The sequence below is a fragment of the Heteronotia binoei genome, chromosome 2 (assembly GCF_032191835.1).
Source record: "Heteronotia binoei isolate CCM8104 ecotype False Entrance Well chromosome 2, APGP_CSIRO_Hbin_v1, whole genome shotgun sequence".
In the NCBI taxonomy this organism is placed as follows: domain Eukaryota; kingdom Metazoa; phylum Chordata; class Lepidosauria; order Squamata; family Gekkonidae; genus Heteronotia; species Heteronotia binoei.
In genome coordinates, this window is record NC_083224.1 from 28,545,705 (window position 1) to 28,569,689 (window position 23,985).

The 23,985-nt window shown below is 46.1% G+C and overlaps 1 protein-coding gene across 1 annotated transcript in view; it reads right to left on the reverse strand.

Annotated features, from left to right (window-relative positions):
* Window positions 1-2,037: 2,037 nt before the first annotated feature.
* The window catches only part of NELFCD (negative elongation factor complex member C/D), a 34,967-nt gene continuing 13,019 nt past the window's right edge, over window positions 2,038-23,985 (reverse strand). Inside the window, 8 exon segments of the mRNA XM_060230724.1 lie at window positions 2,038-3,596; window positions 5,191-5,320; window positions 7,203-7,343; window positions 8,606-8,701; window positions 10,272-10,401; window positions 11,456-11,595; window positions 14,200-14,334; window positions 16,027-16,192. Of these exon segments, the coding sequence (XP_060086707.1) occupies window positions 3,562-3,596; window positions 5,191-5,320; window positions 7,203-7,343; window positions 8,606-8,701; window positions 10,272-10,401; window positions 11,456-11,595; window positions 14,200-14,334; window positions 16,027-16,192 (973 nt within the window). The 3' untranslated portion in view covers window positions 2,038-3,561.

The following is a 23,985-nucleotide window of genomic DNA, read 5'->3' on the forward strand; positions in this document are numbered from 1 at the left end:
ACCCCGGCTGCAACTAACAACAGGTTCACTCCACTTGTCAAAGTGAAGCACAACATAACTCTTGGTGTGCCATTTCCAGCTGTGATGGTGGAAAGTGCTCTCTAGTAGGGTTTTCAAGGCTGGAGATGTTCAGAGGTGGCTGGCCACAGCCTGCCTCTGTGTCACAACCCTGGAATTCCTTGGGGGTCTCCCATGCAAATACTAACCAGGACCAACCCTACTTAACTTTTGAGGTCTTACAAGAGCAGGTTAGCGTGCGCAATGAGATTGGGCTAGTGGCTCAGATGTCGTGTCCTGCAAAACTGACAGGTTCCATGACATACATACAGTAAGCAAGAGGTTCTGTTGTCTTCCATGACGACTGTACATACAGTGAACTATTTTAAGACAAGTTGATGAGTCATAACCCTTTGTTGTTGATCCAGCAGCACTATGTAAAGGGAGGACAGCATCTTCCATCTGATCTTTGGATGTACTTAACAGATGGCCTAATGTTGTGTTTGTGCAGTCTTAAGTAACCTCCTAGAGACTGTTGTAAGCAGGGCGATTTTTTGAGCAGGAACGCACAGGAATGCAGTTCCAGCTGGCTTAGCATCAGGGGGTGTGGCCTAATATGCAAATGAGTTCCTGCTGGGCCTTTTCTACCAAAACAGTCCTGTTTGTAAGTATCAAGGGCAGCAGCCCAGTGTGATCATGTCCACACCCTATTCCTGTTCAGATCTGAAATGACCTGTTTGGTTTCTGGCAGCCAGTATCCCAAGGAAAGCTGAAATGGCAGCACCTTGTTTCTGCACAAACTCCTCAAATGAAGGAAACAGATCAGAATTTCTGACAGACCAAACCACTGCAGACTTAGTAAATCCTTTTTGCTGCTTCTCTCAGAACAATTAGTGGCTGATCCCTGGTGAGTCACAAGTTGTGCAGGCTCAAGACAAAAGATTTCCCCCAACCTGACCTTAAACAGCATCTGGGTAATCTTAATTCTGAACTAGAGTCTCTTACCACAGATGGAATGAAAACGACAGCTCTTCCCTGCACTTGCTGGACCCCTAATGGCCAAAAGGAGAGAAGCCAATGTACTGTTCCACTGTGCAAAGATCCAGCTTCATTATTCCTGTGGTGCAGGCGGCCCCAGCCCTTTTCACCCCGTGGGCACTTTGGGATGATGAGACTGGGCAGGGGGCAGGGAGCACAACCCATAAAATGGCTTCCACAGAAGGCAGAGCCAAACAGATGAACCAAGTATGGGGGAAAAATGGGGTGATTAAAAAAAAAATACGGTGGGAAAAAGAGAACAAAAGGAATGCTGTGGTGCCAGCTGGCATCAAAAACGCTATTTTAATTGGCATGGCCAATTGGATCTGCTGTGGCCAGTTGAAGCCCTTACCTATCCACCCTCTAAAAACCTTTGGTGGGCGCCATGGCAACCACAGGCATCATACTGGGGACTGACAGGAAGAGAAGGTGGTCGCATTCACTGCCATTTTTGGTTCCTGGTGTCTCACACCGGCCAATTGGAAAAGACCACAAAGCCCAAGATACCTTCTTTTTTTAAAAAGCCACATACGATGAACTAAAGAAGTGGCTGGGAGGGTCTTCAACAATAACAGCGTTAACAGCTGATTAGGTCCTGAATATTATACAGCCATATAATAAGGAAAAACAATGTATATATCATGGACAGGAACGGAAAAAAACATTTTCTTCATGCTTTATATTTTGCTTATAATAAAGAAATCAGAGTAGATGCTTTAGCAGGTGGGTTGGACCCTGTGCATTTAAGGGCTTTAAAGATGGTAACCTGCCTTTTAATTCAGTTTCAAAGATCATACTTGGGGAGAGAAGAGGAGGTGTGCAATAAGGGAAAAGCAACTTAGTGGCTCAAGTTGGAAAAAGAATCTATTTCTGTTTACTATACCAAATTATATCACCCCCTTCATATATGGCAATATTCTTCACCCTTTTGTCTCTGCTATTTCAATGACACATTTATCTTGCAAACTGTTACAATTAAACACTTGAAATAAGACAATGTTATTTCCAAAAAAACAGAATTTATTAGAACTCATATTCCTTCCTACACTTGGCTCTTGAGAAGGCAGTACTAACCTGTAGGGAAGGGCATGAACAGGCTCATGAACTTAAGTTTGTGGCAAATTTTGGCTGGTTTATGGTTTACAAATCAAAACTTGGACGCAGAAGAGCTGCCACAAATTTCCAAGAATGTTGAGGCAGTTCGCGAAGAGCAGAAAGCAGGTGTTTAAACAGCTCAGAGCCATTAAGCACCGACTTTCTGCTACCAGTGAAAAACGGCTGATCAGTGGGGAAACTTCTGCTTTCAGCTCTGCCACATTTTGTGGGGCAAACCCCTGCTTTCTGCTCCCCACATAAAACCATTTGAACTCCTGCTTTCTGCTCCCTGCAAAAGACAGCAGGGAGCTGAAAGCAGGGGTCACAAACTGCTAAGAACCAGTTCACTTCACATACCAACCCACCCGATTTGTATTGGTTCATGGTTTTGTCACAAACCACAAACTGAAACAAACATCCCTACTAACCTGCAGAATGCTACATTGGTCCTGCACATCCAGATACTTTAACAGTAGCTGTTGTCATGTGGTACTGAAACCTATAGTCAAGGTTAATTTAAAAATATATATAAATACACACAGAACAGTGTTTCTTCAAGAGGACCTGCAGAGAACATATATTTCGGGTGGCCAATGGTAGCTGTCCAGATGTTTTTTGCCTACAACTCCCATCAGCCCCAGCCAGCATGGCCAGTGGCTGGGGCTGATGGGAGTTGTAGGCAAAAAACATCTGGACAGCTACCATTGGCCACCCCTGATATATGGGACAGAAGAAAACATTTTGGAAAAGGAAACTGCAATGCTGAGGCTGCCAAGAGAGCACCACATCTGCTCTGCAACAGAACCAACAGCCGATTCACTGATTTAACCGGACAACTAGTGCAGCTAGCTCTTCTATTATTAGACTCATGTAAGACATTGCCAAACAGGACAGTAGATCAGACAAATAAACCAACAGCTTTGTCACGAGATGACACAGAACTGTTAGGGATCAAACGACCTGCACAAGCTATCAACAGCATTTTTCCAGCCACAAATCACCTGCGTACACAATGCAGAGGGGGGGAGGAGCGCAGAGGTTCTTCCCGTGTCTGAAATCAAAAGAATGGACCACAGGAAACATCTTTATATGAGCAATTCTATCAGCTGTTGCAATTACCCACTTTCTGCTTTGCTATGGAAAACCAGGTGTCGAACCTGTAGTCACAAGTATGCAATACTTCATTGTTTCCCTTGGTCTATGAAACGTTTTGGGTACTGGCAGTTCAAACTGGTTCTCTGATGTCATTTAAAAACAAAAACAAAACCTGTTCCCTAAATAAACTTTAATTTCACTTGTGAAAAGTCCTCCGTTAACCTGAATTGCCAGACGATCCCTTGCTTCTTGTTGGATGGCATTCATATCATCCTACGCTGTAAAATGCAAAGGAGGAATCTTCTATGGAATCAGGACTGCAGCTTTTCTTCTGGTTCAGTTGACCATGATGAAATTTGATTTACAATGTGCTTTAAAAACAAAATCAACAAGACCCGTTAATTTAGTATATCGCTATCGTTATTAAGATTTTTTTAACCCCACCTTTCATAGGGCTACAAGGTGGCTAATAAAACACACAAATTAAAATCTCACCTTAAAAGCCATTAAAACAAGTTAAAGCCAGAGCTCAGAAGCAGTACAAAATATTTTTAAAAAACAACCAACAACCGTCAAAACATCAGGGAGGGAAAAGGGATCACTGAGGGAATGCCAAGTGAAACAAAAGTCTTCACCCACTGGCGGGAAATTGCAACAGAAGGTGAATCTCCCTGCGGAGAGATTCCCAGAGTTTTGGTGCCGCTACAGAGAAGGCCCTGTCTCAGGTTGCCCGCTTCCCAGTCTCTGAAGGCACCCAAAAGCAGGCCATCTGAAGATGACCACAATCGTCAGGTAGGTTTAGAAGGGACTAGGTGGTCCTTCAGGTATGGTGATCCCAAGCCATACAGAGCTTTAAATGTCAGCGTCAGCATCTTGAATTTAAATATAAGCATCAGCACCTGGAAACCAACGGGGAGCCAGCAAAGATGAGCCAAGGCTGGAATGATATGGCCCCTCCAACCCACTGCAGTCAACATCCTGGCTGTAGCAGTCTGCACCGATTGATGTTTCCAGATGCTTTTCAATGGCCGCCCCACATAGATCGCATTGCAGTAATCCAGGGGTGGCCAATGGTAGCTCTCCAGATGTTTTTGCCTACAACTCCCATCAGCCCCAGCCAGCATGGCCAATGGCTGCGGCTGATGGGAGTTGTAGGTAAAAAACATCTGGAGAGCTACTGTTGGCCACTCTTGCATTAATCTAATCTACCCATAACCAGAGTGCACACCACAATGACCAGGTCTTTTCTGCCCAAGGAAAGGCTGCAGCTGCCTAGCCAGTCAATACTGGTAAAAGAACACCTGGCCACAGCTGCCACCTGCTTATCCAACATTAGGCCTGCCTCCAAGAGCACCTCCCAACTATGGACTTGCTCCTTCGAGGGAAATGCAACGCATCCAGAATAGATGCCACAGGAGGTGGTGGCGGCTACAAGCACAGCCAGCTTCAAAAGGGAATTGGATAAGCATATGGAGCAGAGGTCCATCAGTGGCTGTTAGCCGCAGTGTATTGTTGGAACTCTCTGTCTGGGGCAGTAATACTCTGTATTCTTGGTGCTGGGGGGGGGGGGGCAACAGGGTGAGGGCTTCTAGTGTCCTGGCCCCACTGGTGGACCTCCTGATGGCATCTGGGCTTTTTGGCCACGGTGTGACACAGAGTGTTGGACTGGATGGGTCACTGGCCTGATCCAATATGGCCCTCTCTTATGTTCTTAAGAGGACATAGGATTAAGCTTCAGTTTCTTAGTATACAATGCCTGGGTGGCTAAGGTTGCTTATGCCCAGAACTCTTGGTCTCTGTCCCCTGCCCTTTATTTTGGCTTTCACGTGACATCGTCATGCTTCTGCCGACCTTTCAGGTCTTCCCCAGGTTTTCAGGTTTGCTAAGTGAGGCTTCTAGGCTCATATGGATCACATAAACTAATCTGGCCATTCCATACACAAATGAGGATTATGAAAAAATTACCTATGAACTCTGTGACAGGGTCATGCTCGCCTTCTGTCTTGATAGTGCCTGCAATGCTGTCGTTCTCCAGGATTGGGAGAAAAAGCTGCACGAAGTCAGAGGTATATGGAGGGGCAATCACATCCAGCACCTGAAGAGATATCAGGTTATCAGGTGTCTGCAGGCTTGACTCTTCAAAATGGAACAATAAAGGCACTGACCGGTGCTTTTGTTTGCTGCTCTGAAATCAGTGTAACAGCTAAGAGGAAATCCTGCTATATGCACGCAATCAGGGGTTGTTTTGTAGAAAAATAGGTGGTGGAGCTCATTAGCATATGCCACTCCACCACCAGCCAAAAGCAACCCCACGCAAGAAAGGAGAGCCCTGGGCGAGCGAGGCCTGCTTGGGCTTGCTAGAGATCCAGCCAGCCCAAGTAGGCCTGACTCACCTGGGGCTCCCCTTTGCCACCCCCCCTTCACAGTCAAAAGGCCAGCAAGCCACCCGCTGCCCAAAATCAGAAGTGGAAGAAGGGTGGTGTGGGCTCCTGCTGAATTCAAGGCCTGCATGCAACTATAAAGTCAGCTTATGTGCATACTGTACAAGATACAGTGGAGGAGAGCAGCTTGATAGTGTTTCAGCCAAGGCAGAGATAAGCCCCAAAGCGCAAAGTGGTGGAGCTCTTGCTTTGCATACAGAATAGAACGGATTTAAACTAAAGGGAGCTCAGGAGACCTCTTCCGGTGACTTTGGAGGATTGGTGCCAATCAGAGCAGGCAATATGGGCTAGATGAGCCAAGAACCTGATCGGGTCCAAGACAGTGTCCCGCAGAGCAAGGCGCAGTCCCCACTTGTGCCAAGCACTGTGTCCTGAACCAACACGCACTAACTGATAAACTCAAAAACACACTAGCTGAAAAACTCAGACTTGGGGCAAAGCATGGATTTATTCAAAGACACCAAACGTGACTCGGAGTCAATGCTTCCATCAAGGGAAGCAGAAGGGTATTCATCTGAGGGTCTGTACATTTCCCTGATACAGAGTGATTTTTTTTAAAAAAAAATCTACTGGGATCTTTTAATACATTTTGTTTTGTACCATTTCCCCCTACCTTTTTTGTCATTCAACCATTACGTGTCCCACAGAGCTTTAAAAGCTTAAGAATTTTTGACAACAGCTGGCCTAGCGCCACACACGGCTTGAAGTACTGTGCACCAATTAGTCACGGTGAATGAAACTCACATAAATTACTTAAAATGTTTTTTAACTCCCTTTTTCCCTGGACTCAAAACAGCTTGTAAAAATTAAAATTCTAAAGCCTTGGCAGAACATAAAGATAGTGGGCAAAGCCCATTCACTGCTACCAGCAGCCAACCAGCCACACCAATCCCATGACACAGCCTACCCATCTACTCGCAAATACGTCACTGGAGGATAAGTATCTTCCTCACCGCCTCTGGTAAACTATAGCACAGGATGACCAAAAGGTCTAAGCCAGGGGTGGCCAAACTTTCTTAATGTAAGAGCCACATAGAATAAAGGTCAGATGTTAAGAGCCACAAGACAGGAACATCAAATGTTTGGGAGCCATGAGAGAAGGAAGGAAGGAAGGAAGGAAGGAAGGAAGGAAGGAAGGAAGGAAGGAAGGAAGGAAGGAAGGAAGGAAGGAAGGAAGGAAGGAAGGAAGGAAGGAAGGAAGGAAGGGAGGGAGGGAGGGAGGGAGGGAGGAAGGGAGGGAGGGAGGGAGGGGAGCGAGATGTGGAAAGAAAGCAACTTTAAATGCATTTTCCAAGCCGCCAGCTGTCTTGGAGAAGTGATTAGAGACAAATGCCTTCTCCGAGCTGGCTGACAGGGCAGAGGGGGCTTCAAGAGCCACACAATATGTGTGAAAGAGCCACATATGGCTCCTTAGCCACAGTTTGGCCACTCCTGGTCTAAGCCAAGGCATTTTTTGCCACCTCACAAGTGAGCAAGAACAGGCCTGAGATAACAAACGAAGCTCTTCTGACCCAGCCTTCCAGGGGATTCACCAACCTCAGTCACAAAGTATCTGATCAAAGAGATGTCTGTGTCCAGCTTCTCGAGACACTTGCGGATGTAGCTGACCACAGGAAGGACGTATCCTCGACTCAGTAAGTGAACCATCCTGTCCAGCAGGGTTTTTTTGAGCTCCAGCTAAAAGGACAAAGACAAGTCAATGGTCAGCTAGCCAAGTTAACAAAAGTACTGGTCGTGAAATACACTGGCCAGGTAGCTCGGCTTGTGGAACAAAGAAAAGTCCCGAGAGAAATTACTCATTTAGGTAGTTGGCACCATGACTATTATCCTAAGTACTGTGATCTAATCCAAGTGCTGTTAGGCCCACTGATCAGCAGCCTTGCCTAACAAAAAGGACTTCTGTGTATACCTTAAGGAGGTTACCTCCAGGGGATGCTTCTCTTCTCCCTGCTTTAAAGGTAAAGATAGTCCCCTGTGCAAGGACCTGCCTACCTGAGGGACCGTCTTTCCCCATACGAACCCCAGAGAGCACTGAGGTCAGTCGGGAAAAATCTAATGACCATCCCCGGGCCGAAGGAGATAAAATATCAGAGCACCAGAGCACGGGCATTCTCGATTGCGGCTCCTACTCTGTGGAACCGACTCCCCGAGGAGGTGCGGGCCCTGCGGAACCTTGAGCAGTTCCGCAGGGCCTGCAAGACCGTCCTTTTCAAATTTGCACACCCGGACTGTTAGGAAGATCAGAAATTAAGGAGCCGCCAACGCGGTTGAAGAACTATACCGCAGAATAACTGTATTTATTGAACTGGTTTTAATGTTATTAAGTTTATTGTTGATGTTTTATATTGTTAAACTTAAAGGTTTTATTATTATTATTGTATGTTTTTATAAAATGTTGTTAGCCGCCCTGAGCCTGCTGAGGTGGGGAGGGCGGGATAGAAATAAAATTTATTATTATTATTATTATTATTATTAAGAAGCACCAGTCGTTTCCGACTCTGGGGTGACGTCGCATCACGACATTTTCACAGCAGACTTTTACAGGGTGGTTTGCCACTGCCTTCCCAGTCACCCACACTTTCCCCCCAGCAAGCTGCATCTTACTGACCTCGAAAGGACGGAAGGCTGAGTGAGCCTTGAGCTGGCTACCTGAATCTAGCTTCTTCTGGGATCGAACTCGGGTCATGAGCCGAGAGCTCGGACTGCAGTACTGCAGGTTTACCACTCTGCGCCACGGGGCTGTTTTATTTCCCTGCTTTATTATGCCTTAAAAGCACTTCCTGGCCATACTTTCTTCTCACCTGGAGCTTTCACACACCCTCCAACACAAGCCAGAGGATGGCTTTGAATTTCATCTGGATAGCCCCCGCCCCAGATAACTGAACTTCTGCTCCAACTGCTCTCTGCCTCCCACCCCCAATCTTTTATATTTTCGTCACCTGCTCCATGACATCCAGCTGAGAGTGCTCCGTCTCAAAGAGCTTGACAAGCAGCTGCAGGACCAGAGGGTGAAGCAGTTGGTGGCAGGTACTGATCTGCAAAACGGAAAGTCCATCTGTATGATGCTATCAGCATGAAACTTGGTCAGTGGTCACCCACTGAAACCCTTCCCCCGACGAGTGCTTTTTAAAACAAACAAAGCAAAGCAAAACTGCTAACCAAGAAAAATTACTGCCACGAATGTTCAAACAGCTACCTTGGAATTCTTATCAAACAAACCCATCCCAAGTCTAATATGTTGTCGAAGGCTTTCGTGGTCAGAGTCCACTGGTGGTTGTAGATTTTCCGGAATGTGTGGCTGTGGTTTTGGCATTGTGAGGGCTTTCTGGCCTGGACGTTGCTGGCGAAACGTCAGGTCTCAAAATGCCAAGACCACGGCCACACAGCCCGGGATATCTACAACAGCCAATCATCCCAAGTCTTTTCGCAGCAGGTAAGGGCACAGAGGGTTGCCTTTTCCTTGACCATCAATTAGTCTCCACGAAACAGACATATAGTTTAAAAATACATAAGTACCCTCAAAAATCAATGAACACAAAACTGATGTGAATAATTACCCCACCAAGCCCCCCCCCCCCCGAATAACTGCACAGGCCCAAATAATAACTTTAAGACAAATGCCCTTTTCCAATAATCCAAAGGATTGAGGGACCTTAACACTTTATCAACATTTGAACTCATGGCATGCAGTTGACAATTGCACATATTTTAGATATCTACCTATTTTAGATATCTGGAAATCTTTTACAGAGGTCTATCTGTAAACGCACCACCACTGTTATATTTTTATTTCTTTCTGTTTGGGGTAATGAAAATAAAAACAGACGCATAATCTCATCCCTGTATAGCACCCAACTGATGTGGTGTTTGTGGGCTGCACTTTGTAGATTTCCAAGCTGTTCCTTGACTGCCCACTTCACTTTTGTACAGCTACAGGGAAGCTTCAAGGTAATAATGATGGCATCAAAAATGGAGGAGGGGTGGAAGGAAGTGTGGAAAAGAGCATGAAACTGCTGTTCAAAGGCTCTGAATTTCCCACAAATGGGCTTGTTTGTATCTCACAATTCTGCATGAGCAAACAGGGAATTTGATACCAAGTGGCATTCAGTGACTTTAACATCAGTTTTCATTTAAAACTGCCTCCCTCATCCACAAGTTTATTAACACTTAACAGGTGCAAAGAGAACACCTGAAAGTGCGCGGATACAATCCCTAGAGAACTCTCAGAAGCTGAAGGGAGTCCCAAAGTAGGCCCTCCAGTAGCCAGGAAGAGGGCCTAAATACCATGCATAGTTGTTCACTCCTTTCTAAACTAGCACAAACAGATTCAGGTGGGTAGCCGTGTTGGTCCGAAGCAACGGAACAAAGTTTGAGTTCAATGGCGCTTCTAAGAGAAACAAAATTTAATTCTGGGTATAAACTTTTATGCGCATGCATACTTCATCTGAAGAAATGGCCACGCACACGAAAGCTTATGCCCAGAATTAAACTTTGTTGCTCTTAAAGGGGCCACTGGACCCAGGCTTAGTTCTAACACAAACAGAATTATCGAAGACACAGACTACTGCTTTTCTTGGAACGCATTTAATCTAGTGCAACACACACAGAGCCCTGGTCTTACTCATCCAAAAGTGCCAAATGCACCGGAGTATGATCCGTCTGAAGCTGGAAATAGCGAGGCTCTGACACTGTCCAGTCGACCCATTTCAGTACCCCCATTGCTACTACTGGAAACCTAAAGATAGAGGGAAACCGCATTAAAAGTGCCAGACTCAGATTTCTGTCCTATGAATTAAACAGCACAGCTGGTTGGGTCTCAAGAAGCTCCCGGGGGACTTTCCTCCAAAGCATGGAGTAGTGTGGCAGAGGTCTGTAGCAAAGCACGGCTGCATCTACGGGCTCTAACCTTACGTTTCAACTCAAGTTTTAGACCACGAATGTGTGCCAGGACCTCTCGGTTTCTCTTTCATAGAATCTCCATTTTACTGGTTCAGCCTGCTGATGTTCCAGTGAATTATGCCAGCACTGACAAACCTCCAATTCCCCAGCCTATAGTCATCATTTCCTACACACACAAAATGTCTGAGGGGAGACCAGGCAGATGTTATTCTTCCAGTCTGATGGGGCCTCTTTACTGTTCTGGCCTGGCAGCCCAGACCCTAATTTATAGAACAATCTGACTCATTCAAGAAAATGGTGCAGTTCTTCAAAGGCTGTAAGTGGCACCTGTGTTAAAAAGCAGAGAAAGGACTTCCCATAACTAAAAAGAACCACAGATGAGACTTGCTATATAACGGACTAAAAGGACGTGCAGCCCCAGAACCATTCCAGGCCATCAGTATGTGAGGCTTTAATTCAACTATTCAGAAAGAAAGAGCATAAGGAATGAAGGGAATACCGACTGAGCAAATACGGCTACCAAAACATTATCTAGTAATTCCACAGCAGAAGAGGTAGTTTTCTACAGTGCAGAGAATCACAGGTTGAGGAACAAAGGGAAAAGGTGGAATTAAACATAACCAATCTGGACACAGAAAAAGTTTCCAAAATGTTGAGAATGCAGGCATTGCACAGAACCTCTGTGCATGTTTAAAAGAAAAATCCCTTCAGCAAAAGGAAGATCACCGGCAAAAAGATTGACCCTGCAAATTTTTCTGCTCCTTCCATATGCTGCTCTGAAGCAGAACACTTACAGAAGATGTTACAAAGGAAAACGCCATGTTTCCTTATGACACTGTTTAATGCATGCTCTGACCTTATATGAAATATTATCAAAAGGAAGGATTTACCTGATACACTGGTAAAGGGTGCTCAGTTCTGCCACAAGCTCAGATGCTCCTTTATTCTCATTACAGCAGAGATTATGAACCGTTTCAACAGCTTTTGAAGTGGACTTGAGTTCATCTTTATTTATGCTCATTCTCTTGTTCTGGGGATGTTATAAAATATGATTTGGAAGGCCAAAAACAAACACCAACCCTCACCTGTAAATTGTATTCAAATGTTAACCCTTTTGTAAGAGCAACCACGTCGAGGTCTGGTCAAGGGGGGGCGACTTTCACTCGGAGGTCCCTACATGTATTACGCCCGAGTTATTTCACAGACTGAATGAACTCATTAGATAATGTACAAAGCTACTCCAAATTTAACACCATGAAAAATGGTAATCTTTTTTTTTATAAGGCAGAAGATTATCCATTTAGATATCTAACACAAAGATATTATACTCAGGGCTGGCACGTGGGAGTCGGTAAAGTAGGCGGCCATCTGGGGCGCCACCTTGCCATGGGGGCAAGCAACCCCCCCCGTGACATTGGCCCGCGGGGGGGGGGGAATGGAAGACAAGAAAGAAAGAAGGAGGTGGCCTCTTTCTGGTACCCTCTGAAGCATGAGAGGGGCGGGCTGAGCGTTTGCGTGAAGTGCACACGGCCCAATGAGGTCACCAGAAGTGATGTCATCGGGCCACACGTGCTTTGCGCACAAGGTGAGTCCTTGGAGGGGGCAGGAGCACAGGGTTGGGCCTGGGTCGCCAGAACCCCTAGGCCCAGGTCTGATTATACTGGCATAACACTTATATTTCCACTTTACTTACATGGAATTAACAACACGTTCTGGCTGGAAGAATCATATGCTTCCTAGTCCAACACCTTTGCCCAGAGACAGAGTTTTCTACATTAAAGTAAGTATGGCAAACACCCTTAAAATAAGCTTTCACATGCTCTTAAGCAGACGTCATCAACCATTCTTTTTGTCTGATGAAGTCTGCTTAAGAGCATACGGAAGCTTACATTCTGAATAAAACTTAGTTGGTCTTAAAGATACCACTTGTCTACTGCTTTGTTCTATTACCTCATTTCGTTGCTCATTTCGTTGCTCTCTTTTTGTTGAGAACAATGACAATAAATTCATCTATCTATCTATTACTTCAGACCAACACGGCTGCCCACTTGGATCTACCCTTAAAATAAGTCCATAAACCAACTACCACGAAAAGGTGCCATATCTGAAGAAGTGAAAGGAAAGCACGCCAAGAATATAATCTTAGCAGAATCATAATCAGGATAGCTTCAACTATTAGCAAGCTGCTGTCTTCGCAGACTCTAATACTGGCTCATTTTTCATGATAGTGATATAGATTACTGAACATACAGGAAGCACTTAGACCGCAAATTATTTACAAGGAGAGAAAGCTTGGCTTGTCTGACTACATCTGCAGAGTTAAAAATGAAGCCTTAAAGCTTTATTCTAAATCAGGGCTCCCTAAACTCTTTTGAGCCTGCCAACCTTTGGAATTCCAACAGGATAGTTGGCACCAGGGGTGGAATTCTAGCAGGAGCTCCTTTGCATATTAGGCCACACACCCCTGATGTAGCCAATCCTCCAAGAGCTTACAAAAAATAGCCTTTTTGTGTGTGTGGCCTAATATGCAAAGGAGCTCCTGCTAGAATTCCATCCCTGGTTGGCACAAACACAGAATAACTGCCATGGAAAGCAGAGCCAACTGCAAAATGTCAAGAAGTGAGGTTATGCATCCCTCAAATAGTAATTCTTAAATATTTCACGTGGATAAATCGCCTCAGGCTCCTTCTCTCTCAAGCTGGTTTGGAAAAAATCACTGCTCACATACAACACTCTGAAGTTTGCCCTAAAAACATTTCATAGAAAAATGGTCTTCATTTGTAGATTATGTAACAACTCATGATCTCCAACCGTACAATTCAGGAATATCTCAACTTACTCTAATTTTTTCCCCCTTTGAAATATCTTCTTTCCTCTTCTGTTTGTGCTAGCCGTGGTCTACATCTTGCACAAGGTGCATACTACTGTTGCAGAAGGTACACTTTATACTAGTAATAGCATGCATTACTCTTTGCACTGATATTCTTTACATTCTGTAATTGATTGATTATGGCATCCTACATAACTTGATGCTAATCTACTTACTATGTTTCCTATCTTTTCTTTTTTATACATAATGTGGCTGTTATGTTCTTGTCCAATACGGTTTACAGCTTGTTTTATACATACTTCTCACTTAGCTATAGTCAATATTATTTACTGCACTGCAATGTTATTTACAATGTTATTTACATCTTTGTTCCTTTGCAATCTTTTTTGTTTTTTGTATTGGAAAACGCCAATAAAATGTTAATTACCTAGAATTTCATGTGGATGCCTTTTGAAATGAAAATATTGTTTTAAAATACGAACTTTCATACACGCAGCTCACCTTCAGCCATGTAGCAAAGATCCTTGTGCTGTGGTGACCTCTGCTGCCAAAGTGACATTTTTTAAAAACAAAATCCGCATAGCCAAATCAGAAGTCCAGGGACAGAATCCCTACCTGGCCCCACCCACTTTCTTTAAACACTTGGGAGAGGGGGTGCTGTGAAAAGTGTCAGCAGGTGCCACAGCCCCCGTGTTGAGGACTACTGTTCTAAATGATGGTGAAACATAAAATGACATATCCTTTTCCCAGTTTCAATGCACAGATCTGCCCCAAACAGCAGTGGTCTGCTCCAGCCGAGTTTACCTTTTTCCATGTTTCTACAACGCTAGCAGCGTATGCCAAAATATGGATATATTTGTGCTTATGGTCCTGATTTATCTTAGCACCAGGTTTAAACAGTGAGAGCATGAAGAGATCCAAGAAAGCAGGCACTCGGATCTGCAGAAGAAAGAGGCAAGGATTATCTTAAGGTGATTTGAATGTACGGAAGTAAATCCAAATGTGCTCTTTCACAGGGACGATGGTATTTATGAAGGCTGAATGGCAATGGTGGTGGCGGCGCTGGGTGGGTGGATGCATGCTGACTGCCCCTAACCCTAGGAGGAAAATTTCAGGTTGGGCTGCAGCAAGAGCGTCCCATTCTGTGAGCTCGCTCAGCATGTGATTCTTCGGATCTAACTGTAGACACAGATTACATGCAATTTTCTATTCACAGTGAAGTAAATTTCATACATTAGCATTTAGTAAAAGGCCAATTAGAAACAAGTAGTCAATTGCAAATACTGGCATACGCAACCGACAACACTGAGAAATCTGTCAACGAAACAGTGCCCCCCCCCCCAATTATGTACGGGCACACTGTGTTTATCCCAGTGGAGTAGCCATGGTAGTGTACTATAGCAAAACAAAACTGAAGTCCAGTAGCACCTTAAAGACTAACGCCATTTATTCCAGGTGGGTAGCCATATTGGTCTGAAGCAACAGAACAAACATTGAGGAAATCTGCTTTAATGTATCTGAAGAAGTGTGCCTGTGCATGAAAGCTTATGCCTAGCTTATGCCCAGAATTAAACTTTGTTGGTCTTAAAGTTGCCACTGGACTCAAACTTTTTCCTAACATTTATTCCAATATGAATTTTCATGAGGCAAAGCTCATTTCAGAAAGAGCAAGACAAAAATATTCTATCAACTTTTTGATTGTGTGCTTATGTTTTACTGAACCGCTTAAACCAGGGGTGTCAAACATGTGGCCCAAGGGATGGATCAGGCCCCAGAGGGCTCTTATCAGGCCTGCGAGCAACTCACTGTCATCTGCTTCCATCTGCATCGCAGCTTGTTTTGCCAGGCTTGCTCAATCGCACAGGAGCTACAGAGCAAAGGCTCTATTTTCTCTATTGGCTGACCAGCACAAGAAGCAGTTTATGTACAAAAAGCTCACAATGCCAGCCGTTTCATGTTTTCCCCTAGGTCTTAGGCTCAAAGCACTGACCATGAGATTTCTGTAATGAATGGCTATAAATCAAAAGTAGGTTTGCAACTTACAGATATATACCTGAACAGCATACTTGATTGCTACAGCACAGACATTGTCTCCAGATTTTGATGCAATAATTCAGAGCAGTTATCAGAAACTATTAAATAAACAAAATATTGCAAGAGTGCTAATCTTTTAAGCATATCTTACTTTATGCTTTTAAAAAAATCTTTGTGTTTGTCTGTGTCCTTTATAAAGTTTATATCTCTGTTTCCTAGCATTGCATTTTATGACACACATGGTCTGGCCCAACAAGGTCTCATTTATGTCAGATCTGGCCCTCATAACAAGTAAGTTCAACACCCCTGGCTTAAACACTTCACATACATTCCATTTTAAATGCTATTCTAATGCACTGTTGTTTTAAGGTTGAAATGTTTTAAATATCTACTGCCTTGGGGACCCTATTTTGGTGGAATCGAGGCATAGAAACATTTCAAATGCATACATTGCTATTCAGCCGACAGCAAACTAATAAGCATTTAACATTTTAGGTTTCCTGCCTGACAAAATGCAGTGAGGCTACGACCCTTTTTGATGCCCCTGAAACAGAGAAACAAAAAGATGTTTTTTCCAAAAGGGAGACGACTACTAACCAGTTCTACTGGAGGGGGATCCATGCTTGTGAACATTTTGAACAGGACGGTGATGTCTGCTGGGTTCAGAGCTCCTTTCGACAACATGGCTCCAAGGGCTTGGCAGGCCCGAGGGTAGGAGGCGGCAGTGCCCAGAGCTAAAGTGATCTGACTAGCATCGTGGCCTCTTGATGAGATCAGAAAAAACAGTAAGGAGACATGAGTGCTAATTGTAGGCACTCTGCAGAACAAGCAGTGTCAGACCACCCAGCAGGGGAAATAATACTGACCAGTCTTCAGAGGGCAAATACGGCCTGCTTGAAGACAAAACAGTAGTGAAAGGCCCACACGACTGAGCTCAGACCTGAAAATGGCCATCAACCTGAAAGCTCATATCCATAGCATTAACTATACTTAGAGTGGCATGTCAAGCATTACCATGCAAGATCACTGGACATGCTTACTTCATGTAGAAAATTTCTAGACTACCTTTCCAGTTAAAGTACAAGAAGGAAAGGAAAGGTCCCCTGTGCAAGCACCAGGCGTTTCCGACTCTGGGGTGACGCTGCTTTCACAACGCTTTCACAGCAGACCTTTTTACAGGGTAGTTTGCCATTGCCTTCCCCAGTCAACTACACATTCCCCCCAGCAAGCTTTGTACTCATTTTACCGACCTCGGAAGGATGGAAGGCTGAGTCAACCTCAAGCCGGCTACCTGAAAACCCAGCTTCCACAGGGGATTGAACTCAGGTCGTTGAGCAGAGCTTAGGATTGCAGTACTGCAGCTTTAACACTCTGCGCCACGGGGCTCTTAAAGTACAAGAAGCAACATACAAAAAAACCCCACAAATAAACCATCAAATGTGCCATAAAAGAAGTTGCAAGAAGAACAGTAGAGTACCAGAATAACAGTAAAACTGCAAGTAATAAATCAGTCTATAAAAGTGAATGGCAAATATCAAGACCTTTTCTCAGACAACAGGTTAAGTGCCCCACAAAACCATCTCAGGAGAACACCACCACTGAAAGGTTCTCTTCCTGGTTACAGCCTACTTCCTAAGGCAGCACTGAGAACCAGTTTGGTGTAGTGGTCAAGTGTGCAGATTCTTATCTGGGAGAAAAACACTCCTGGGATAGAGCACCTGCACCGATCCCCAAATCGGTACCTAGAAAGCCCGAGATTTTTCATACCTGGTGCCCAGTGATCATGCACAGAGGCCCCAGTACGCATGCTCGTGAGGGCCAGCACGCGGATCCCGCCAGTTCCTTCTTGACAGCCCCTAAAATATGGAGACCGTCAGCAGCGGGGAAGGAGGGCGGGTAGTGTGAATGCACAGATGACCACTCGAAGATCATCAGTTACAGGTAAGCAACCTGTTTATCTTCTTCATGGTCTCTGTGCTTCACACTCATGGGAGATTAGCAAGCTAGACATATCTGGAGGCGGGAGCAGACGGTCAACCAGAAGAAACAGCTTGCAACACCACAGCTCCCAAGCGAGTCCTCTGCTGCATACGCACATCCAAAGCATAATGCCACAATGAAGGCATGAGGAGGGGACCACGTGGCTGCTTTACAAACATCCAGCAAGGAGACACCCTTCAGGAATGCCGTCGACGTTGCCATAGCCCTAGTAGAGTGCCCACGGACAGGCCTGGGCAAGGGCCTCTTCACTAACAGGAAACGAAGTTTAATAGTCTCAGTGAGCCACTTTGAGAGCCTTTGGAAGGAAATTTTGCAGCCCAACCTAGGAGCAGGATAAGACACAAAAAGATGCAGATCCTTTCAAAAACTCTTGGAGCGACTCAAGTAGAAGAGAAGTGCGTGCTTAACATCAAGTGCATGTAGCCGTCGCTCCTCTTCCAAGGTAGGTGCAGGATAAAACATGGGAAGCCATACCTCTAGGTTAAGGTGAAACTGGGAAACCACCTTAGGGAGAGAGGAAACGTCCAGAGCCAAGGACACACCCGACTCATGAAAGGCCAAGTATGGGGGGTCACAACGCAGAGCCATGAGTTCATCCACCCTCTGTGCAGACGCAATTGCAACCAAAAATGCTGTCTTCCAAGATAGCAGTTGTAGGGAACAGGTCGCCATTGGTTCAAAAGGTTGCCTGGTCAACCTATCCAGTACTAACGGTAAGTCCCACAAAACTGGAAGCCATTTAGATGGGGGATGTAATCTGAGGAGTCCCTTCAAAAATCGCTCCATCTGAGGGTGCGCGAAGACCGAGTGCCCCTCAATGGGCACATGTTGAGCAGATATAGCTGACAAGTAAACTCTAATTGAAGAAATAGTCAGACCAGCATCAAAGAGAGACAGGAGGAAATAAAAAACAACAGATAAGCCCGCTGACTAGGGCAGAATGTCTTTTCCCACTAGAAAATTGACAAACCTTGTCCACTTCCTCTCATAGGACAGACGGGTAAACAACTTCCTGCTGTTCAGGAGCACCTGCTGGACCCTCTCTGAAAACTCTATGGGCCGATGAACCAAGCCGTCAATTTGAGGTAAGGAACGTTATGGTGGAGCAGCTGACCCTCCTGAGCCGAGAGGAGGTCCGACTCTGCCGGAAACTGATACAAAACTCCCCGCGCTAGCTTGAGCAGAATCGGGAACCAGTTCTGACAGGGCCACCATGGTGTTATCAGTATACACTTCGGCCGTTCCCTCTGAAGCTTGTTGACTACCTTTGTCAGCAGTGGAAGAGGTGCGAACAGAAAAAGGTTGTTCCAGGGAAATAGCAGACCATCCCCCAGAGAAGCGGGGCCGCTCCCTCCCCTGGTGCAAAACAGGTGACATTTTCAATTTAGAGCTGTTGCAAAAATGTCGACCTGAGGATGTCCCCATCACAGAAACACCGGTTGGAGACAACACCATTTGATTTCCCATTCGTAGGAGATGCGGCTCCCTTGCTCAGGGAGTTCGCTTGCAAGTTGAGCACCCCCGGAAGATGGGATGCCTTCACATAGCTCCAAGCACTCCATCCATAACTCGATCACTAGGGCACATAGCTTGCGGGAGACTGTCCCGCCTTGTCTGTTGACATAACGGAGGGCCGTAGTATTGTCCGTGAGGACTGCCATAGCTTTGCCCGCTATCAGTGGTTGAAAAGAACTGAGTGCAAAATGGATTGCCAGCAACTCTAGATAGTTTATGCGGCAGGAAGTCAGTGGTGGGGACCAGGATCTGCCCAGACACAGGGTATCCAGGTGTGCACCCAACCCCCACAGGGAAGCGTCCATGGTGATCGTGACTGTCTTCATGGGTAGATGGAAGGGGGCTCCCTGACAGATGTTGCCCTCTAGGGTCCACCACTCCAATGACTGCAGTATTGAGGGGGTGGGATCCTGAACCTCTTCCAAGGTAGGTCCTGTAAGGGACAAAACCACCTGAGGAACCAAATCTGGAGGATTCGCATGCAAAGCTTCACAAACAGCAACACAATAGTAGTCGCTGCCACCAATCCCAATAGTCTCTGCAGCTGTTGTGCCATGCCCCACTTCCGGAGCCAGAGAAGGTGGATGAGAGTTATAATGTCCAGCGCTCTCTGCTGTGGCAGAAAAGCACGATGTAGCGTCGTATCTAGGAGTGTTCCTATAAACTGCACGGACCTCGATGGGAGCAAATGTGACTTTTTTGTGTTGACTTGTAGGTCGAGGGTTCGGAGAAGTTGAAGCGTAACAGAAATGTATGAAAGACGATCTTTGGAATCCGCAACTAGAAGCCAGCCATCGATATACGGAAAAATGACTATGCCCTGGAGCCTTAGGTGGGTGGCTATGACAACCATCATCTTGGTAAACACCCTCGGCGCAGTACAAAGCCCAAACGGGAGAGCTCTGTATTGGAAGTGACTGGAACCAATCGCAAACCTGAGATACTGCCTGCAAGACGAATGGATGCTGATATGGAAGTAGGCATCCTTCAAGTCCAGGGTGGCCATCCAATCCCCTTTGTTGATGAGGGGTAAGATTGTCTGTAGAGTGGACATTCAAAACTATTGGTACACGATGAATTTGTTCAGGTTCTGCAGATCCATAATCGGTCTCAGACCCCGTCCTGTTTGGGGACCAGAAAATACCGGAAGTAGAGCCCCTTGCACCTGGCTGTGAGGAGGACTGGTTCTATTGCTCGCTTTTCCAGAAGATTGTGCACTTCCTCCACCAAGGGAGGGGAGGGAGGTGTGATGACAAAGACTGAATGCGTCGGAACCCGATCGAATTCTATCAAGTACCTCTCCTCTATTATAGAGAGGACCCATTTGTCAGTGGTGATGGACCTCCATGCAGGTAAGTAAGGATGGAACTGGGTGGGTCCAGAAGCGGTGTGGGGACACTTTGTGGGCAAGCCGGGAAAGTCAAAGGTCCTGTTTAGGCAGGCGGGACCCCTTGGGTTTGCTCAAATTGGCAGAAGTTGAAGTGAACTTCGACTTCTTGTTTCTTCTATAGGGTGACCTGCTGTCAGCTTGTGAAGAGCGAGGTCTCCAGGATTGGTCAGGTGAGTATTTTTGATATGGCCTTTTAGACCATGGCTTGTGCCAGGGTTTAGATCTGCCTGAATGAGAAGAGGCAGGGACCCCAAGATTCTGAGAGGTTTTAATAATTTTGTCAATTTCTTGTAGGACACTGTCAGTAGTTGAACTGAACAGGCCTTCCCCTTCAAAAGGAAGGTCCTCTACGTAGGCTCTAGTGTCAGGCTGGAGAGCCATTGACCGTAACCAGGAATGACGGTGTAGCGAGATGGCAGAGGTAATAGTCTTCGCAGACACATCTACCATATGTTTAGATGCGGCTAACTGTTGCTTAGCTAGAGTGAACCCCTCTTTCTGTAGCTTTTGTGCCGCAGATTGCTTATCCTATTGCAGGGACGATATTATGAGCGTGAGCTGTTGCCAGATGGAATACTGATAACGTGCCATACAGGCAGCATAGTTGGAAATTTTAACTCCTAGAGCCCCAGCAGAATAGAAATGTCTACCAATATTGTCTATCTTTTCCCCCTACTTGTTTGGAGGAGAAGAGTGGGTGCCTTTGAAGAGGAGGAAACCACCACAGAATTAGGCTTGGGGTAGGTAAAGAGAAACTCAGCCCAGTTTCTTCTTTGCGATACATATGGTCTAAACGGCATGAGAAAATTGGCGTGGACGCAGGCTTCGACCACGGCTCCTTTACTGCCAGTAAAATAACCTTGGTGATAGGGAGCGCTACAGCTGTTGACGTATCCCGCTGCATGATGTCAAATACTGTGTCATCGATGACAGGCTGTGGTTGTACCACTGTGAGTGAGAGGGCTTGTGTCATGCGCTTCACTAGATCCCCATACGATTTAAGGTCCTCCGAGGGGGATATAGGGACGTTAGGTGACATTTCAGCCTGTGTTTTGTCCAAAACATCACCACCGGCATCAGAGTCCAATGTCAAAGATGCCCCTCGCACATCTGAATGCTGGGTTGAAGCTCGATCAGGAGGGCGCATCGATGCTGATGGGGTTGTCTGGGGATCCCTAGCTTGCTCTTTGCGTCCATCCAGCGGGATCGATACCAATGCTGACGGTGCACAGTGCACTGGCGAGTGATGCAAGACTCTCGAGAAGTGAGAAACTTCCAAGCTTTGATTCCAGTCCAGTGGGTGACGAGGGGGATACCATGGGTATGGCGAATGATATGAATAAGCTCCATACACGTATGGCCATGGTTGCTGTTCCCAAACAGGAGGTGGTAGAGGTCTACAGAGAGGAGTTCTCAATTTCATCCCTCGATCTTGCATTTGTCCCCTGTTCAACAGTGGGACCAGTGATTCAGCCGATGCTGAGGCCTCAACTTCCGATACCGATCCGCAGTCACTTCGCTGGCAAGACCCCGAGCGAGAGGAAGGCATTTGCTGGGTCAGATCAATCTTGTGCTCCGATCCCGAGAGGCGAATCGGTTGCGAATCAAGTCTCCCCAACGCCAATGGGCTTCTCCAACTGCCAGGTGAAGCTAGTAGCTTTCGTGGTGGGGCAGCTTGCACTGGCGCCGGATACAGCGTTTAGGCGTCCCAACATGGAGATGTGCGAGAGAGTCCATCCTGTCTCTTGTGCTTTTCCTTTGACTTACGTTTTTTCGGTATCAACGCCTTGCCTCCTGAATCATCTCGATGCTTCTTAGTCAGGGTGAATTCAGTCGGGTGTCAGTCGCCCACTTCGCAGCACGATTGCGATCAACGGGTGTGGCCACCAAGGTTTCGGCCAACAATCCCATCGGGACTGTAGATGCCAACTGGGTAGGATCACCCATTGGTGCCAAAAAGCCCGAAGCCATTTTGGGTGGCAATAGAGCCTGGCTGCTCTATTTTTCTGTGTCTGGAAAATTTCGAGCAATGCTGGCACGAATCAACGCGGTGTCCCTCGCCCAGACACAAAAGGCAGAGAGAGTGACTGTCCAGAAGCGCAATTTTGCTTCCACACTTCAAGCACCATTTGAAGAACCCCCAATGTTTTTCCATAGGAAGCCGGAGCAGGATGCACCAGGAAGAATGGGGGGTAGGGAATGTCCCGAAGGGCGAAGTCCAAACTAAAGTCTCTCTCTTTTTTTAAATAGGGAAACGAAGTGGTAAGAAAAAAGGAGACGAATAACGGGCAGCTAACCGGAGAAGAAAAGAACGGGTAAGTACCGACTGGAGCAATGAAGAAGAGATCCTTCCAACGTGATGGTCAAGAAAGAACCGGTGGGATTCGCGCCCTCGTGAGCATGCGTACTGGGGCCTCTGCACATGCCTACTGGGTGCCAGGTGCAAAAAATCCTGGGGTTTCTAGGTACCGATTCGGGGATCAGCGCAGGCACTTTATCCCATGAGTGTGAGGCACAGAGACCATGAAGAAGATCTGGGTTTGATTCCCCACTCCTCCACTTGCACCTGCTGGAGTGGCCTTGGGTCAACCATAGCTCTGGCAGAGGTTGTCCTTGAAAGGGCAGAATGTGAGAGTCCTCTCAGCCCCACCCACCTCACAGGATGTCTGTTGTGGGGGAGGGAGATAAAGGAGATTGTGAGCAGCTCTGAGACTCTGAGATTCGGAGTGGAGGACAGGATATAAATCCAATACCACCACCACCATTATCGGTGGGAATGGGTTCAACAGGTAATACAGATCTCAAAGACCAACTACAGAAGGTACCAGTATCCTCAAGCTACAGAACCCTGAATTGTTCTTTAGCTAAACATTAGGAAGTTTTCGGCTAAACATTTGGAAGAACTTCCTGACAGTTAGAACAGTTCCTCAATGGAACAGGCTTCCTTGGGAGGTGGTAGGCTCTCCTTTGGAGGTTTCTAAGCAGAGGCTAGGTGGCCATCTGACAGCAATCCTGATTCTGTGAATTAGGCAAATCATGAGAAGGACAGTGGGAAGGGTTGCATCAGTGCTTAGTTCTCATGGCCTTGCCACTTTGGGGGGTCAGGCAGCAATTTGCCTCCAGGTCACTTTTCCCAGGGATCCTGGAGGTTTTTCTTTTTTGCCATCTTCTGAGCATGGAACAGGTGTCACTAGTAGTATGTGCGGGAGAGATATTTGTGAATGTCCTGCATCGTGCCGTGGATTGGACTAGATGATCCTGGAGGTCCTGTCTAACTCTATGATTTTAAGGAAAAGCACCAGACCTGTGCAAACCCTATCTAATTGCTAACTTGAACTAGAAGTCTTACATAATGTTGGAAAAATGCCTGGGCTTGAAAAGGGTAATCACACCCCGCCCCCCCCATCCCCAGGAAAACTCAATTCTATAGTTGTGGAACAGCCACTTAATATACATCTCCTTGCATGTTCTCTTGTTGAAGGCTAATACAGAACACTCTTTTTATTTTAGGGCACTACTATGGGATATACAGCACACCAAGATTTATTTTGCTAGGTTTATACCCAGCAAGTTGGCTTGATACTGCTCGAATATTCTACCAGTGACCCGATTTTCAGGGCTGGTTCAGTTTGAATATAATCCCTCAAAAG